At 42.7% G+C, this 18,846-nt stretch overlaps 1 protein-coding gene across 1 annotated transcript in view; it reads left to right on the top strand.

The window, feature by feature from the left end:
* Positions 1-18,846, top strand: part of ADCY1 (adenylate cyclase 1) — a 274,667-nt gene that overhangs the window by 176,771 nt on the left and 79,050 nt on the right. Inside the window, exons 6-7 of the mRNA XM_090049959.1 lie at positions 2,731-2,889; positions 4,398-4,539. Of these exons, the coding sequence (XP_089906085.1) occupies positions 2,731-2,889; positions 4,398-4,539 (301 nt within the window). The remainder of the gene's footprint in view (positions 1-2,730; positions 2,890-4,397; positions 4,540-18,846) is intronic.

The following is an 18,846-nucleotide window of genomic DNA, read 5'->3' as shown; positions in this document are numbered from 1 at the left end:
TTCATCTTTAACTAATTAACAAGAAGGCGGGCAGTTAGCCCAGAAACAGGTGGGCGGGCCACGGTTATATTGGCCCTGAGAAGGCCCCCTGTTACAGGGATTAAACCCACTTTAGCCATTTGCCCCATGACAATGTTATAGGCTGGCTGAGGTGGAGGTCCTCTCCATTCTTGCAGCATAGCTATGCTGCCCTTCAGAGAGAAATGTGTGAGGCTAGAAAGAAAGCATGATTACTGGTCGGATGATTCCCTACACCCTAACCAATCACTGAATAACATGAAACAATAATAGAGCCATGACCCGGGATTTCTTCTGCCTAAGTTGCATGTCATAATTGCTGGGCTTATAGAGTCATATTCTCTCCCTGGCTCTATAGATCTTTCATTTCTTACTGTAGTGATGAATCTTAAGCTGCAAACATGGAGAATGCTCCAAGCTAGCCAATACCTAGTGACAAGGGTACTCTTCCAACAAGCGGGTGAGATGGGTTTGAATCTCTTCAACCTGATGGGTGCATTGGATGTGGTCTTGGGTATCTTTAATTTATTATATAACTGCCTCTTAAAAGAAAGAATTGGCCAGTCTTCCCTGCCCAAAAGGACTTTCCCATCTAATTCAAGAAAGTAGTTTCACTTGTGAATCTCAGTATTTCATTGGCACATAACCCAGAGGTCAAGCGATGTGTCTGCATTCACGAAAGGGACGGGTTTTCAGACATGTTGCTCTCTGTGGTACATCCTGTTGGTTAGCTTAGAGTATGGACAAACATAATGTAGCTCTCAAAACGGAAAAGGGGCTTCTGCTCAGGTGTGCACATTAATTGGTATGGTACGTATGGTACAGCTCAATGATCCTGTAGCAATACAGCCTATCCAAATAACAGTACCTTTAACCATAAGTAAAATAGAGTTAAAGTTTGCAGCAGTTTTGCTGCATTTGTATTACTGCTGATCCCTGAAGATATAATTGTTTCATTATAACAGGTGACATCAGTATCCTTGGGTAGTGATGATACAGTTATTATCAGGGATCCAGGTTTTCTGTTTACTGCGGAAAAACAGAGATTTCTTCTTTTAAAGGGGACAAATGCTGGAAACAACAGGTTTCCCCTTGCAGGCTTGCTGAGTTCCATCCTGCAAATGGCTGCTTGGGGCTGGAGGGAGTGGGAGGAAGGCGATAACAGGCAGGGGGTGGCACGTGCAGATACACACGTACACACGCATGTGACAGCCAGGCAGCATGTTGAAGAGCAGATCCTGCAGCTCCCTGCAGGTAAGTCTATGGGGTGAGGGGGAGGGCATAAATGATGTGTCAGAGGGTGATGGGGGGAGCATGTGCCCCCCCAGATTTCTTCACCCATGGAGGGCACAGGCTGCAGCCTGGCAAGACCAGCATGAGCAGCAGGCACATCTGCAGTAGGCCCAAGTGCCTTTAAGAGGACCTGAGCATATGCTGCAGTTTGCCTGACTCCAATTTGGGCAGATGACAGGTCAAAGTTAGGTCAAGTGTCACAACATCTAAGTCCCTTTTTGGAAACTATACCTAAAATGACTTGATTAAGATTTCATACAAAGTCTGTAATAGAACCAGGAAATTGAATTAATATGCTACGATTTCACAGTTTGGTATTTTATCCAAAAGACCATCCACAACCCTCTACTCTACAATACCCCATAAATAAATAGTTTTCCCACATAAGCCTCATGGTCTTTATGTAGGTGAAGTGTAGGATGGGTTTGGGTAAAATTTGGCCTATAATGAAAATCTAAGATAAAGAAGGGTCAAAGTAGAATAAACCATTTCTAACAGAAGAAGGGACTCTAAATCATACTGTCCATTTTAATACTGAGGGGAAAGCAATCTCTTTTAATGTTACAGTAAAATGTGTTTGCTTGGTCACATGAAAGATCAATATTTAAACTTAATAAACTAGTTTCAACATTTTTCTTTTGATTCTAGCAATCAATTCGCTGTCAGCTCTCGTAGCTGCCTAAGGTAGGTAGATGTTAGGAAACAGGAAAATGTATGATAGAGAAAAATGAATAAATATGTGAGAGAGGAGATAAATCAGCAAATACTGTTATTTCACAGACTCTCTTTTTATCATTTGCATTGCAGGTAGAGTGCATCTTGATCAAATATTAGAGATTCACTGGGACTCTGTTAGCAAATTCTGAAAACACAGCAGCTAAAAAAACTGCCCAGTATATTTTGCAAAACTTTAAATTTGGGCCAGATGCATAAAAAAGTGTATAGAGGCAGACCTACTGGATGAACTACAACCCTATCTCAGATGAACTTGGGAAAAATTGTGGTTTTATGTGGAAATCATATGTAACGTCTCCTTCCATTGTACCTTCCTATGCATAAAACTAGGAGAAACATAATTTACTTAATTAAATTTGCTTTGAGGGTCTGGGTTCATTTAAACCTAGAACTCAAACCAAATTTAGTGCAAAAATAAAAGACTTCTGAGATTTTGATTCAGCAAGGGTAGGGCATGACCAAGTAACTTTTTTATTTAGTCACTTAATCAAGTTTTAGAAGGTTCTAAAAGATAGGAAGGTAGGATTGTTATCCTAGCAAGGCACCTGTCTTGGATTTTAAAAAGCATCTTTCTGCAGTTTTGAATGTGTATATTAACTGCAATTATTAGATTTTGGAAAACAAAAGATAATAGCAAGCAACACCCTTTTTGACAGAATAATAGTCTGATATTATCTATTGCAGGTCTGTGGCAGAAGCCACGGAAGTGGATCTCAATATGAGAGTTGGATTACACACAGGCAGGGTGCTTTGTGGGGTCCTGGGTCTCCGCAAATGGCAATACGATGTCTGGTCTAATGATGTGACTCTAGCCAATGTAATGGAAGCTGGAGGATTGCCTGGGTAAGTCTCATAACAAGAGCTATAGTTCTCTATGATAGCAGAAATTATTTGTCTATAGCTGAAGCATGTTGCAAGTCTAATTACACTTGGAATTGTTAAATGCAGGGTGGTTTCAGGTAAGAACTATGATAATCTATATTACCTGCAGTTAAAACCTCTGCTGAGTAATATTAGGATTGAATAACATGGGTATTTCTGTTAGTAATGTCTGGAAGAAATAAATGTGAACAACTTTCTATTAAAACGTAAGTGCTCATTGGATACACTTTCCACTAAAAACTGATAGATACAAAAGGTGGTGATGAGAGAATTTCAGCCAGGAACTCTAGCAAGAATTAAAGTCTTGTTTCCATTAAATGGAGTTGCCACAGTGGATTAGAAGGGAAGATTTGTCTCTGTGCTTCCAAATCTATAAGGTGGTAATAGTTTAGTATTATCAATCAAAGCCAGATTTCAGTATAAGTCATGCCAGTGCCAGGCAAACAATTACACATGCCTTATGTATAAAAATATTAATATAGTACAAATATAAAGGTACAAGTGCAAGTTATGTATTGGGATGTACGCATACAGAGTTAGTAATTTAACTGTGTGTGGGTATATTCAGGTCCTGGAATTTTAAGTACACATTGGTCAGTCCTCAATATTGGTTAGCCACATATGCATGGATACATATATTTATGCATATCAAATTTTTAGAATGGGATCCACTGTATTGAAGGGTTATTGGTTGGCTTTTTCACCCAATTCAGTTCTGCTAACCAGAGACAAGTTTAAACCTGCTAACTATTTTGTGGTCAAGATTTACACTTTTTTGAAAAATAGATGGTTTTGGTGGTTTTAGATTGGTTGGCTTTAGGCTCACAGTCATAGGAATTTGAAAAAAAAAGATATTCAAAAGAAAGACATAATCATGGTCTTTTAAACGTCTTCTAGGAAGACATAATGTATATGAGGGTAACATAGATACAGGTGACATCTGAAGAAAGCATAAGGGCAGTTGCAGTACAAGCAGAGTGATCGGCAAGAGAAAAGGAGGGTCAGAATTGAGAATACATTTTAGAGTCCCATTCTTCTTGACAACAAAAAATAAAACCACTGAAAAAAATAAATCCTCAGAAATGACCCAAGAGTCGGATAGTATATGTCAAACAATGCAGCAGTATCTCCAGCAGGTGCTTTAATAAATTCTTATGGTATTAGAATAAATATAAGATACTGCACAGGCCTTCCCATTTCTAAAATCAACAGCTGCAAGTTGTCAAATACTCTAGTAATTTTAATCTGTTTATAGTACCTACTTACTTTTAGCATATGTAGTCGCTAAAATAGCTCTTCTTTCTTATTGGCTAAGAAAATGTATCTTTTCTACAATAGTCATCTACTTTTTGTACATGCAACTCTCACCCGTGTTCGCTTTCTGCACAGGGGTGGATTTCACCCAATTTGAATAGCTCTTAGCTCATGATGTATCATCACATTAAAAAATGTCCTGTCTTTCTCTCTAGGAAAGTTCACATAACAAAGACCACCTTAGAGTGCCTAAATGGTGACTACGAGGTAGAACCAGGGTATGGCCATGAAAGGAATAGTTTCTTGAAGAAGCATAATATTGAAACATTTTTTATTGTGCCATCCCATCGGAGGAAGGTAGGATTCACAAACTGTAGCTTGTTCCATGGTGTAATTTCATAACTTAACCGTATTGTGAATGGGTCTAAAACAGAGGCAGTAGCTATATTCTGTAACTATTAACAGCTCTTCAAACCTACTGTTAAATAGGTCATTTTATTCTGAATGGAGAAAACATAATTTTGTCTGAACATTTCCTTGAGAGCCTGGCCATCTGTGTTTTAAGTAGAAGCAGGCAAAAAAGGAGGAGGTGAATTCCAACCCTGCAATCATGCTATCTAAACAAGGATGTGTTATAGATGCTTCTGCTTACTGTACTGTCACTTTCTCTTACATGGGCATTTCTGAACATTAAGACTTCCATCTTTGTAGTCTCTTTAACTCTTCTCTTACCTCCACATCCATCTCCACATTTGGACATGTTTATATTCTTATTCTTGCTCTCCTAACCCTTTCTGCAATACCTTATCCTACTAGTGGCCCATTTACCAGAACTGAAGGAGTCCCAAGTGAACAGAAGCAGAAAAAATAGTATTTACAGTCATGCTTTGCCTGCAGCAGAAAAGTGAAATCAACTCAGCGGTGACTAAACTAACATATCCTGTAAAAAGTTGCCATGTGATCTCTGCAGCACAGACTTAGCTATCTAGGTCAGGGAAAAATACAGGAGTTAACCATCCTACTTTATAATGTATCTATGAATGCATCAGAGATCAGGGTTTGTTAGTCATTCATGCAAGTATAGAATAAATCTTACAAGGGAAGCTGAGCAGATATTGTAGTGTCTATCTAACGTGCACATGCTCCCATGCTATTGCACTGAGATGCTAAAAAGAGACTTATCCTGGCTGCCCTTGCTCATTCCTCTACCTCGGCTGCAGTCCCACAATGACCTCCATGTCCTCTTCTAATCTCAGCTCTACTCCTAAGCCCCATAATAATATTTCCTATCTTTGCTCTACTTCCCAAATACCTTTACACCTGCCAGGCCAGTTAAGATGTGCAGAGAGATGAGGAACAATTCAGTGCTTAGGAGAGCAATACTGTTGTTTCAATTCTTTTTTGTTTTGTTTTTGTTTTCTCTTTGGTAAAAAGCAAAAACAAAGTTATGGAGGTGGAGAAGGAAATTAATGCGCCAAAGACATTTAATTTCACATCTCAGATATTGATTAGGATTTAAGTGACCCTGATGGAGACATTGAGATAAGCTTGGTTCTTCTCCTGGCCAGGTCTTTCCAGATAAGGAAAACAGAGGCTGAATGGTTGGATAATAAATTCCAGGGGATGGGCCTGGTGACAAGTATGATATCCAAGTTTGCTTATTATAATATAATATATAATGTAATATAATTTATAATTTATAATATAAATATATTATATAATATACTGCCTTTTCTTTCAGCCCCTTCTCACACCCTCTAAAACAAGTTGTCAAATACTAGTGAAAAAGAGACTGAAAGGGATGGCAACCTCAGTTTTCAAGAACTAGCCAACTAAAACCAGAAGTTCCACTAAAAGCAACCTCCTTTTATTTAGGCAACATCTTGGTCTGTTACGAAAACCATGTGACCTCACCAGAAGGCTTGCAATTTGCTAATCAAAATTTGTGTATATACGGTTTGTACTAGCTTTTTCAACATCACATTTTCTGCTTGTCTTATGGCCACCATTCTATAACCTGTTTATACTTCAAAAGGAACTTTGATACTTTTTACCCATGTCAGATAGCTCACGGTACCTAGTGTACACAAGTTACCTGAAAGTCTATCCTAACAAGATCTGTTCAGAGATTTAATGGAGCCAGAGGAGTAAATACACCTATGCACATACACACATCTGAGACATAAACCCCTATTCCCCATTTTGTTAGTCACCCTCCAGCTAGTGGAGCTACAGAGGAAACTTTTCCTCAGAGCAAGTTATCTATGGCAAAAATGACCCTGTGGCCTAGTGATGGGGAATCCTAAATTCCCGTCCTTACATTTTTCCTTCAGTAGCAGGAGACTTGACTTGATCCAAAAGGTTGCTTTTGAATATAGAACTGTTCTTCTAGCTTCCCAAAGTACAGCTTTAATCCCACATGACTATCCCAGGATGACTACCATAGGAGTGGGTTTTTTGTGTGCGCTCGTGTAGACCCCTAACAGACATTACACTTAAGACATGATAACTATTTAATCATGTCTTAAGTAGTAGCCCAGCCTCATGTTCATGCAATTCATGGTGTTATAAAACAGGAAGTAAGACACAAGATTACTACACATATTTTGTATAATAACTTTGTGGCTGGTTGCCATTGCACATTCAGTTTAAGATATAGCTGGTGGGGACTCACAACCTTGGGGGTACACAAGAGCCCTTGACTCTCTTTGCCCCTGAGGCAGGGAGCACCAGTCAGCTGCCTGGCTTGCTGTCATGATCTCCTGGGATCCCCCTACCCTAGCAATACGGTGCAATTAGGATCTGATCCCCAATTCCACCAGCACACCTCTGACCGTGCATGTACGGTATGGTGGGAGGAATTATTGTTGGGATCATGGATCAGATCTTATCACACCTTTAACTGAATGTCTGCAAGTGGCTTTAGAGAATGTATGGATATAAAACAATGCTGAAGAGATCCTATTGGACTAAATGTAGCACCGGTTTGAGCCAAAATGATAAATCACACATATTTATGTAGTATTTCCATATGTTAAAGGCTCTCCTAAAAGGGTTGTTGGTAAATCTGGTCAACCAAGGCGGTTTTTTCTTTTCCTGTGGTGTAAGATGCAATTCATGCTTGTTAACAGCCAAAAGAATAGATTCTGCTCTAACAGGCAGTGCTAGTTTTATCATGGCTCCCTCAGCAGCGGAGTTAGGTTCTATAACAGGGATGGGCAATTATTTCAGGCGGCAGGCCGCTGAGTGAGTTGTCAAGGGCTTCGCACACAATCTTACAGAATATATCATTCTATAAAATTATAGACAAAAAAAATTATATATTAAAATAGAAAATCTACTATAACATTTTATTTCAAAAAATATTTTTGTCCTAATTTATGTTTTTTTTAGTAGTATATATAGAGGCAATTGCATAATAGTTCAAAATAAATTCTTACTCTTGTATATTGTGTGGGGGTGGGAGCGGGGAAGGCATGGGCAGTGGGAGGGGCGGGTATGTGTATTAGGCAGGTGAGGAGTGTGTGCGTGAGTGTGCAGAACTGCTCACATGGTAGGTCCCTGGAGCCAGCACGAGGTCGGGAAGGGAGGCAGGCACATGCAGCAGAGCTTGCCTGAGGGGTGCAGTGCAGGTGCAGTCCATTGCCCCCCATCCAGTCCACAGCTGCCCCTGCGCTACCCGCAATGGGTCTGAGCCCTGCCTGCTGCCACCCAGGACAACCCATGTTGAGCTCCTATGCCATGCCTGCTGATGGCCCGAGCCCTGCCCAGCATGTACAGCTTCATAGTGGGGCTGCCGGCCACCCACTTGGTCACCCACAAGTGGCTGCATATCATGGCAGGTGGGTGGAAAGCAGCTGGGAGAAGGAGATGGACCCCCATGTGCTGGGGCAGGAGCTGCCCAGCTGCAGCTTCCCCACCACCTGCTGCTACTTCCCTGCACTACCTGCTACCCAGAACAGCACAGCAGGGACAGGAGGAGGAGCTGTTGAAGCCAGAGGGAGCTGAGCACTACTTGGACAATTGCAGCAGTGGCAGGAGCAGCCTTAATAGGAAGTTGTGCGCACTGGCTGGGGCCAGGGTCGGGATCAGGGCTGGGGTAGCGCAGTTGGCAGGAGCACAGTGTGAGCTGCCTTGGGTGGGGCTTAGCCCTATGTGGAGCACTGAGGGAGCATCTGCAGGCTGGATACAGTCAATTAGCAGGCCAGATGTGGCCTGTGGGCTGTATGTTGTCCATTCCTGCTCTATAAGTGAATATATGTATAAGTGTTTCATTATGACAGCCTGGGAAAAGGAGGGGATGAGTAGCTTAGAAGTATTAAGTTAGCCAAGTAATAAGGCTGTGTGAAGCTTTGGTCCCTGATTTGACTCAGTGGAGATTTGGCCCGATTCAGTGGCCAAATCTCCAAGTCCGAATTGAATCAGAGGACCCTTTAAACTCTCCGAATCGAATCAGTACCCTCCATTCGGAAAGATTCAGCGATTTGGACACAGACACAGATTTAAATGTATTGTCTACATACCTCTAGGTACCAGGGACTTGTAAATGCTGTGATGCCGGGGCGCATGGAGTGTCCCAAAGAAGCATGGGGGGCTCCCCAGCGTGCCTAGCAGCAGACCTGGAAGTGGAACAGAAGCACTTTCGGTCCACTTCTGGGTCCACCAGGGAGTGTATGGAGGGCCCCTCCCCTGCCTGTACTCCCCCAGTTTGGCTACTGGTGCCTCCTGGGTCGGGGGGGCACACCTGGGGTCCCCCCATGGCTGATCGCCAAGCTAGAGGGACATGGACAGGCCCCCATGCGCTCCCCAGCAGACCTGGAAGGGTCAGAAGTAGTTCTGGTCCACTTCCAGGTTTGCCTCTGAGCACGTGGAGGGCCCCCCTGCACTCCTGTGAGATGCTCCATCTGCCCTAACATTGCAGCATGCACAAGCTGTGCTGGTACCTCTAGATATGTAGAAAAAATATTTAAAGCTGTGTCTACATCTGAATCACTGATTCTCCGAAATCAGCATCGAATCTTCAGATCCAGATCCGAATCGAATCTTCAGCTCCAAATCCGAATTGAATAGGGCTCAGTTCACACACCTTTACTAAGTATCACTTAGGCATCTAAGTCCCTACAGGCAGCCCTAAGTCTTTAAGGAGATGTTTATAACACAGCTGCAATTCCTGGCCAGATTGTTCTTAATCTCCATCTCTAACCTATCATTGTGCACATGCTTCAAACCAAGAAGTCCACTGTTGGGGCCTTTTCAGGGTCATTCCGAGTGGCCAGTCTCAAATATCCCAGAAATAAATGTCTTGAGAGTAGCCCTGGGGGATGCCTCAAAATATATTCCCTGTTGTTTTTCTGAATGCCTTTGGGTACAGGTGGCTTGGATATGCTCAAGTACAGCTTTTATTTTGACCCTGAGACTAAATTTCAAGAGGCAGTGAGGAGGAGGAGACCCAGCTACTTTTTGTGTTATGATTTTCCAGGTACATGAACAGGATGGAAAGGGATCACCCTTAGTCATCCAAGAATTGAATAGATATGACCCTAAGGTTTTAGGAAAGAATGAAAATGGAAGAACAAGGTCCAGATTCACTAGAAAAAAAGAGTGAAAAAATAACAAAGCCTTTTAAATAAATTCACCTATTAAACTAAGCAAGACTAATGTGCATTTTATTTGCAAGGATGAATAGCGAATAATAAGTGAGTACATATTTCTTTATATCTGAAAGGAGCATACTGAATAATGAGAATGTACTGATTAGTTTGTCACCAGCTGCAAAAAGCAAATGGCAGCTTCCCCATTATTGTGTCACTGATTGATTTATGGAAGTGGCAGATGTTTCTGTGCTACATGACTAACAACAACAGCTCTCTGGTATGCATCAATGGAGTGTCTAGGAAACTGGCAGGAAAACACTTCATGAATTTTACAGGTATCGACTCACTTCTCCAGTGGACTTGCAGATCAATCAACATGTCACTTTGCAGTTCATCACAGCATATCAGACCTTTCCATGGTCATTGTACGCTTGCATGCTGACCAGTGGACCAGTACATTAACAAAAGTGTTCATGATCTTATCCTTACATTCAACAAACACATACAGTGTGTGCCTTACCCCTTGTATCAACTGGTAAATCTCTAAAAACAAGAACACAAAAAACTTTGTCACATTGGAAAAAATTAATACCTTTAATTGGTTTCATATGTCCACTTCCTTAATATTGTATTCTTTCCTCCTGAGCCTCGCTAACTGAAACATGGCCGCATTTTTATTCTTTATACATCATCTCTGATATTAATATGAACTGACTTTAGCAGGTATGATGCCAAAAGGAATGAAAATCAATGTTATCAGCAACAGATGGCTGAGAATCTGTTCAATTTGAAAGGTAAATGGGCACAGTTTTGATTTTTTTTTTTCATTTTTATTAATTTTTATTTAGAAGAAGATATATACCCTACTTTCTTCAAAATCTGGTCTGATGGAATGATCTATTGTCACAATGATCTTGTTAACCAAGAATGAAAATAACAACATGGGAAAGCTCATTCATGCACCAGTTACACTTTAAATGAAAACAGATTATAAAATATTCACAATGTTTTAATCTTTCATTTGAAGCCCATTAACAGCAAACTCCAGAGGTATGCTGTGATTATTAACTTGTGGATGATAGGAAGTAGAAAGGAGATTATCTGTGGCCACTGAGTCAATTTTCATTTTTCTTTTTTGATTTATTACAGTGAAAGATGAGATTTATGCTGTATGGTTTTGTTTATTTGTAATCAACAAGCATTACAGCCAGAACTCTTACATTTGACTGCCTAACATTAAATTAAGAAACCCACCTAAATAATTCATCTGATTTTCAAAGGCACTGAACGCTGACAGTTCCCATTTAAGTCAAATGAAAATTCTGGCTGCCTTTCATAATTCACAAGCTAAAGCAGATGGATTCCTTTTAAAAGAGTGCAAATTAAATATAATCCCCAACCAAAATCCCAACTCAGAATTACATTAATTTAATGATATTATACATTGATACAAAATTGGGCTCTGCCATGACAAAACTATTGGCAATGGAAAATAAGATGGATCAGGTTTGCTTTGAATAGATATCTAGAAATCTCAGTGCTCATGTCAAAAAACTAAATCCCTTGTACCTTTAAAATAGGCCTGCACATGTCATGAGAAAAGCTTTTCTGTCATTATAAAAACTTCATAGGATTTCAGCAGGAGACAGGATTTCAGCTCCTCTTCTGAAAATACTGGATACTTTTTGAGGTATTTGAGAGGTACTGGGCAATGACAAAGTATCTGTTCAATTTGCAAGGGATATAAGCACAGTTTGGATGATTTTAAAATTTATTTGTTTCTTTGGAGGTAGAGATACCCCCACTTCATTCAAAACCTAGTCTGGTAAAAAGTCACTGGAGTCAAAGGGATCTTGTTAGCCAAGGTGGAGACTAATAACAGTGGAGCTCCCTGAAAAGGTCTGTTCCCCAGTTAATTCACAGCCTCCAATAATGACACTTAGCAATCTTCCTGTCTTACTCATTAACACTCTTGAAGTGTTAATGTTGTTTTTAAAATAAATTTTATTGTGAGACTAACTTTCACTGTTACACCATTGTATATCCTCTGTTCTACTGGTCTCCATCACCTGAGTTAGGCAGTGTATAATTGCTTCATTTGTACAGCTGACTTGTGTATTCCACTGACTTCCAGGGCTAGGGACAGACTTTCAAAAGCCAGAGCCTAAATTGATTCAACCTTTGCAGGTTAATCTAATCAAAATAACCTGCAAAGACTGAACAAAGTTGCAAGTGAATAAACATTCACTTTTGATTCCAGAAATGGAGGCATGTGACTGCAGTGGCTTGGGCTAGAAGGCAGGGGGCACTAGAATAACCCTCCATTCCTTTCCTCAGAAGTCTCAAGGCTAGAGGGAAGCTGACCTGGGGGCATGGCCAGACCCCGGCAGGCTGCTAAGTATGATTGGGGAGAAGTAAGGTCCCCAGCTGGGATGTGCCTGGAGGGCGAGGGGTGAAGCAGCCTTTGCCAGGCTTGTCCCTGAGGTCAGACATCAGCTGGGGCAGCACCTAAAATGAAGAGGGAAAGGAGGGGATTAAACTCCCCAGACTGTGGTGGGCACAGGACCCCAGCTGCAGTCTGCCCAGCTTTTGTCCCTGCTCCTGCTCCTGCTCAGGCAGCTGGAGGCCTGACGAGTGCCGGCCATCATGGCCCTTGGGCTTGGGCTGTGACTGGTGCTGTGGGGCTAAGCCGAGGCAGTCTGTGGGTGCTGCTGAAGGCAGATGCAGAGGGGCCAGCCAGGGAGGGCTGGGCCCTTCCCAGTGTGCTAGGGCCACAGGGGCTGCACAGCCAGATTGCTCCCAGCTTCCCATGCCCAGGCTACATGTGGCTGTCATGGAGCCACAGCGAGCTGGGAAGGGCCTGGCTGGGTCAGCCTAGGCTGGGCCATGAGGGCAGAGCCCTTCCCAGTTGGCTGAGGCTATGTGACAGCCTGGCCCGGCAGTATGGGCACAGTCTGGCCAGGCAGCAGGCTGTCTGGGACAGCTCAGAAGCACCAACATGCCCCGAGCCTGGCAACCAGCCATCACACCCTGTGTCCTGTGCAGCATGCGAAGGCTGCAGCTGTGGTGGCTGTTCTGCCCCCAGCACCTCTAGCTGCTGCTGCTCTGGCCAATGCTGCTGTCATCCCTGCCCCTGCCATGCCCCCCTGGGTGGGTGGTCAGGAAGCTTCATCCCTGTGGCTTCTGCCCAACATATGGTGCTCTGGTTACAGCTCCTGGATGCCTTCTATCCACTCTGCCCACAGGGGCTGCTCATCCCTCTGGGTAAACAGAGTAGATGGAAGGCAACCAGAGCTGGAAACAGAGTTCCATTCGCTAGGCTGAAGCCACCGGGCTGAAGCTTCCACCTGCCTGGAGCGGCACTGGGCGGTGCAGCAGGAGCTGCAGCTGGAAGTGAAGGAAGCAGAACAGCCCTGCTGGGCCAAGGCATCTTCCCCCTGCTCCAGCAGCTACTCCCCCTCCCACTCCTGCCCCTGTTGTACCAGTGGGAAGGAGGGGGGCAGAGGAGGAGCTTCAGCCCGGTGGCTTCTGTCCAGCACATGGAGCTCCATCTCTGGCTGCCTTCCACTTGTTCTGCCTGCCCAGTGCAATGAGCAGCCCTGGGGGCAGGCAGAGCAAATGGAAGGTGGCCAAGAGCTGGAGCTGGAGCTCCATTCATTAGGCAAAAGCCACCAGGCTAAAGTTCCTCCTGCCAGCTGGAGTGGCACAGAACTTCTGTTCTGTTACACATTTACACCAGTTTCTGGTCACTTATACTGATTAATTTGTAACTTGTGTCCCTTGCCCAGATGCATAGTTGAGGTACTAGACCCAGCCTAGCCCTCTAGGTCAGGTACAGATGTTACATTTTTACTGATATAAATCATTGAAAACTGGTCTATACCTGGAGCAGAACAGTTGCTTGGCACACAAAAGCAGTCTATGCCCATAACAGAACAGAAGTTTGGCACACATAGGATGGTTTAAAAATGGCAAAATGCAGTATAAAAGTTGCACCCCCCAAGGGCAACTGTGTGTTCTGTTATACCATAGGCCTCATAGATTTGCTTCCGGAAGAATTGCTCCTTCAAAGTATAACACCTGCAAAGTCTGGTTTTTACCCTAGTGATAACTAAATAATTGTAGTTCTAGGCTTATATCTATCCATTATATAAGCTATCTTTATGCCTCTAAACGCTTAGCTTTCAGAAGCCTACTTAATTACAAATGCTAAGAAAATGATCTAACAAGCTGCTTTTGCAGTTCCATATGCTTTACCAGGTAACCAAAGGGTGGTCAGTAGTACATGCCTTTTCAGGGCAGATAGAAAAAGTTATCCCAGGAAGTCTCAACATTATGCATTTAATGGTATATGCCATTGCTTCTTTACCTAGTTTACATATCCTATTTCAGTCAGTACATTCTGAGAATGAGAAATAATTAAGGGAAGTATGAGAAGATGATGACTGCTAGTAGAAAAAAATAAAATGAAATCTATGAAACTAGATTACAAAACTTACAATTTTTAAATAGCAAGGGAATATTTATAAACAGTTATAAAGGATTAATAAATTCCTCATGGATATTTAAATACTTGGTTACTCAACTGTAGTGTATCTACCAGGACAGTAGGTTTCTTCATGCCACCTATAACATCTGTCTACTAAGGGTTTTTTTACAAATTCTTTGGTATGTCTGCTAGTTTTGTCTGTGGTATGTGGCTGGTCACCAAAGTCCTACAGTATGCATGGCTTCTCTCTGATGATGAAATTATTTTTTTGTAATGTGAATCAGCTACTACTATTTATAGTAGGAAATGCCAACCTACAGCCCGCAGGCCATATCTGGCTTTCAAAGAGATCTAATCCAGCTCACACAAATCCAATCTGGTCCAGTGGATCAGAGTGGCACAGAGCTGTAACACGCTGCCTATCCCTTCGGCAGCACTCCCTTCCCCTGCATTGTGCTGCTACCTCCACATCTGAGCTTACTGGAGCGGCAGAGGGGCCAGGAATCTGTAGTGAGGCAGGCAGCTGGCTGCTTAGAGTAGAAGGAGACTTGTGGCACACGGTAGTGGCTGGGTTGCAAGCTCTGGCCCTTGATGGCAAAAAGTTGTTGACCTGCTTCAGAAACTGTAAAATACATAATATAAAGTGTGACTGATGTTACTCATAGGAGGAGAATACTGTGTGTATGAAACTTCCTCTTTTTTGTGAAAGATACAATGCATCTCCTACTTGTCTCGCCATGTGCATGTGGAGTTATGCGAGGAAATCTTAGCAAATCCTCCTTAAGACTGCCCCCAAAAGCCTACTCATAATAGCTGGCTTGCTGAGGTTGCTCAGTAGGACTATAGCTAATCAGGAAGTCCCAGGTGAAAGGGCTTGGAATCTATCCTAGTTCCTTATCTCTCTCATTCAGTAGGAAAGATAACTGGCAGGAGAAGATGAATCCTAGTTGGACTTCTGGCTCTCTGCTATCAACTTAACTCTAATGAAGGAGAACGTTTATAAAGCTGTCTTTTGATTTGTTTTCTTTAAAGAGAACTAAATTCCATTTACTGTAATCTAGGAAGGTAATCCAATCAAACCATACCTTCAGCTGCTTGTTTTTGAGGAGGGATTCACTGAAAATATGCACATGTCGAATTTTATTTCCCTATCAGAGCAAAAATCAGGATCATCTTTTAGAAGGTGAAGCATTACAAGGTTGGAATGTAAAAACTGCCTTAGATGTCAAAGATAACCAAAGCAATTATCTACATGGAACACATGTGGCATAGTTACTCTACACTACAGTTGTATTTGAGAGCTTAAAGGGTGATCTGTTAATTTTTTTGACTTGCAATCTAATAGGTAGAAATTTGGTAAACTGGGATTCATTCTAAATTACATGCCAGCAGTTGCAGGAGTAGTCATGACAGCTGTCACATCACTGTCACAGGTTGTTGTTTCATCTTGCATAAGCAGATGTGATTTTTAAACTTCCTACAGTTGCAGAACTGTCACTGTGTGTGTGGTTGGAAAGTAAACACATTTTATACAATTCTGATTCTTCAAAACAACATTAGACCAGCGTTTTTGATGCAGAGTGTGAGATTATCAGTTTGCATAAACCAGTGTAGCTTCAATGACTTCACAGGAGCTAGGCCAGTTTACAACAACAAAGGGCTTCCTCCATGTGTTGGGATGGGTTATTGAGCCCCAGATCCTCCAGCAACTGAATAATAATTTTTGTCTTTGTGTGTCTTTTCTGCAGCTTTGGGTGCATCTACATGAGATGCATTAATGCCCATTAGCCTAAGTTAATGCACATTATGGGAATGCATCTATATGTGCATGCCCTTAATGCACATTAACCTAGGCTAATCAGGCCTAAATTTGATACCTGCGAATTCAGGTATCAAATTTAGGCGCAATTTATTAATGCACATTAATCCATGTATAGATGTGACCCAACACTAACTTTAGTGCCAGGTCTGCCCTGCCACTAGGGAGCTGGCCTGAGCCCAGCCCCAGGGAACACCCTGCCCTTTAGCTATCCCCACCCCCCCGGCCTCCCGCTGTGGGCTTGAAGACCCAAAATCTTATAAATAATTTTCTCCTTGTACATAGTTTCTCACTTGTAAGTGGGTTTTTTATTGTTGAGGGGGAGGGGGTTCTGTTTTTTGAGGGGGGAGGGAGAGGGTGGGTGTTGTGTGGGTAATAAAGTTTTTTTTTGTTTCACCTGCCTGTGTCCTGAGAGTGGTGCTGGGAGTGGGAAGGGAGTAGGGGGTGTGTGGGCAGTAGTTTCAGGTGGGATGGAGTGGGGAGCGTAGGAGGAGGGGGTCAGGTAGGGCCTCCTACAGCCAGTGCCTTGGCCCTCACTGGCAGGTATGCCACTGTCCTAGGGCTTGGGGGTGGGGGGTGGAGGAAGGAGCCAGCTGGCTCCTTGGCCAGCTGGAGCACAGGGCACTGGTCATTGTGGGCAGGGACTGGGCTGGAGCAGCAGGGTGCTGGGTGTAGCTGGCAGGGGCAGGGGCCAGGGGCTCGAGCAGCCGTGGCACACGGAGGCAGGGTGGACAATGAGGGAGCTGTCATATGCTGCCTGTGCACTGGGCATGTGGCTCCTGGGCAGGAAAGGGGCTCTTTTAAACTTCCCAGTTTAAAACAGGTGGCTGCCAGTGTCCCAGGTGGCTGCCAGGAATGGCAGCTGGCTCTGGCTTCAACATGACTGCCAAGTGCTGGCAGCCATGTGGCCGGAGGCTGCAGGTCCCCCCTGTGGTCACAGGGGCACATGGCAGGGCTACAGGGGCTTAGTCCTAGCTTTAGTGCCAAGTCCAGGGACTTAGAACTGATTTTAGTCCCAAGTCCCTGCCCATGTAGACACCTGTCAAAAATTGGTTAATGTGAATTATCTTAATGTGCATTACATTTAGTCATGTTTAACTGCATGTGTAGCAGCACCTTTTATGTAGCACAGAACAGGCATAGAGTAAACCTCATGTATTATAGCATAGATCAAATAACAAAAAGTAAAATTATGTCTATCAGCATTTGGTATTCTTTTTATTCTTCTTTAGCATGCAGAGATTGTCTTGATATTTAAATATTCTGCTAGGCCAGAGGGAGGGATATCTTTGCCAAAAGTTCCCATTGACTTCAGCAGAAGCTGCTTCAGCCTATCCCATTCTCCCCTCCTTTGACAAGTTGTTTTCTTCTTCTCTGGGCTTCCAGGGCGCCATCAGTGGTTCTAGTCTACAGCCTGACAATAACTCCCAGTTTCTAGCAGGACAAATTACAAGGAAAGTCCTGTTCAGGCTTTAAAAAGTAAAACTAGAATCAGGTCAACTAAGTCCACATTAGGGGGTTCTGTTTCATCACAGCAATACTGTGCTTTAAGATGTTGTGACTTGGTCAAGTCTTGATTTTAGTATAATTGAACAAACGTAAAATTCAAACATGTTATGCCATATGTGTGCACTGCAAGGCATACACAATGTGAATTAGACATGGATAAAATTCTAGAAAAAGATAGAGAAATCCCTTAATTATGCATGTCACAATGCTAATGCCCGAATGAGGTTAATCATTTTGGATGGCATATGCAAATTTGGTATTTCTAATGTTATACAATGTATCGTGCTTTTGTTAGGAAATTGTTATTCTACTTTGGGGGAGGGGAGCGGTGTGGGACACTTTGTGACCTATGTGCTTGGTGGAACTTAGAATTACTGGAGTTCTTTTGCAGATAGCATTTATAGGATCAGGTTCTAGCTCTTTGTGCATAATGAAATTCACATTATACATTGCAGAATTTATGATGCACTCAAAATATTTCATATATAATTTTGTATGCTGGCTGTCAGATTTTCTTTTCCATGTATTGAAGGAGTTATGAAACTTGAGATTTGGGTGCAAGCACAGAGTACTTGAACTCCATGAAGGTTCTAATTTATTTTGCATTTGTGAATAATCAGTGATTATTCCATTACATATTTATGATTATGTATCTATTGCCTATTTATCATTATGCATTATAAAATATGCATCCTTTATCTAATTTTGAATGGAAAATGTCAGGGTAAGCTTGATATGCATAGCTATATACCATATTTTCCTAAATCCAAGGTGACATTGATTTTAAGACTGCCCCTAATGATTAAATCCCACACATGGAAAACTAATCTATATTAGATATTATAGTAAACCCCATCAGAACAAGGACCCTGTTTTGATAAGCTTTGCAGAAGCATGCAGGACAGAGGAAAAAGAAAGTTAGGTGTTTTTTAACCAGATCTTCCAAAGAAATGAATATGCACTTTGGCTCATTAAACATGTGCAGGAGGGTTTGCAAAGAAGAGGCCCTACCTAAATGCAGGGGAAAAACTCCCTAGAAGGCAGTGAGGCACGACTCGCTGCAAAAGGGCAGTGGTGCCCAGTGCCTTAGGAAGTCTTCCTAGCCATTCCTATTCCTGCTGCTAATAGTAATAAAGGCTGAGGCATTCCCTGGCAGCACAGGAGAGCCTGAAAGAATGATCATCCCAGACCGCACCCCATACCATGATGCCTTTGCCCCAGCCTGCCCCCAAACTTACCTCAGACAGCCCCAC

This window comes from Crocodylus siamensis, chromosome 5, assembly GCF_052110815.1.
Source record: "Crocodylus siamensis isolate JL-2025a chromosome 5, ASM5211081v1, whole genome shotgun sequence".
Classification (NCBI taxonomy): domain Eukaryota; kingdom Metazoa; phylum Chordata; order Crocodylia; family Crocodylidae; genus Crocodylus; species Crocodylus siamensis.
This window is presented reverse-complemented; position numbering and strand designations above follow the sequence as displayed.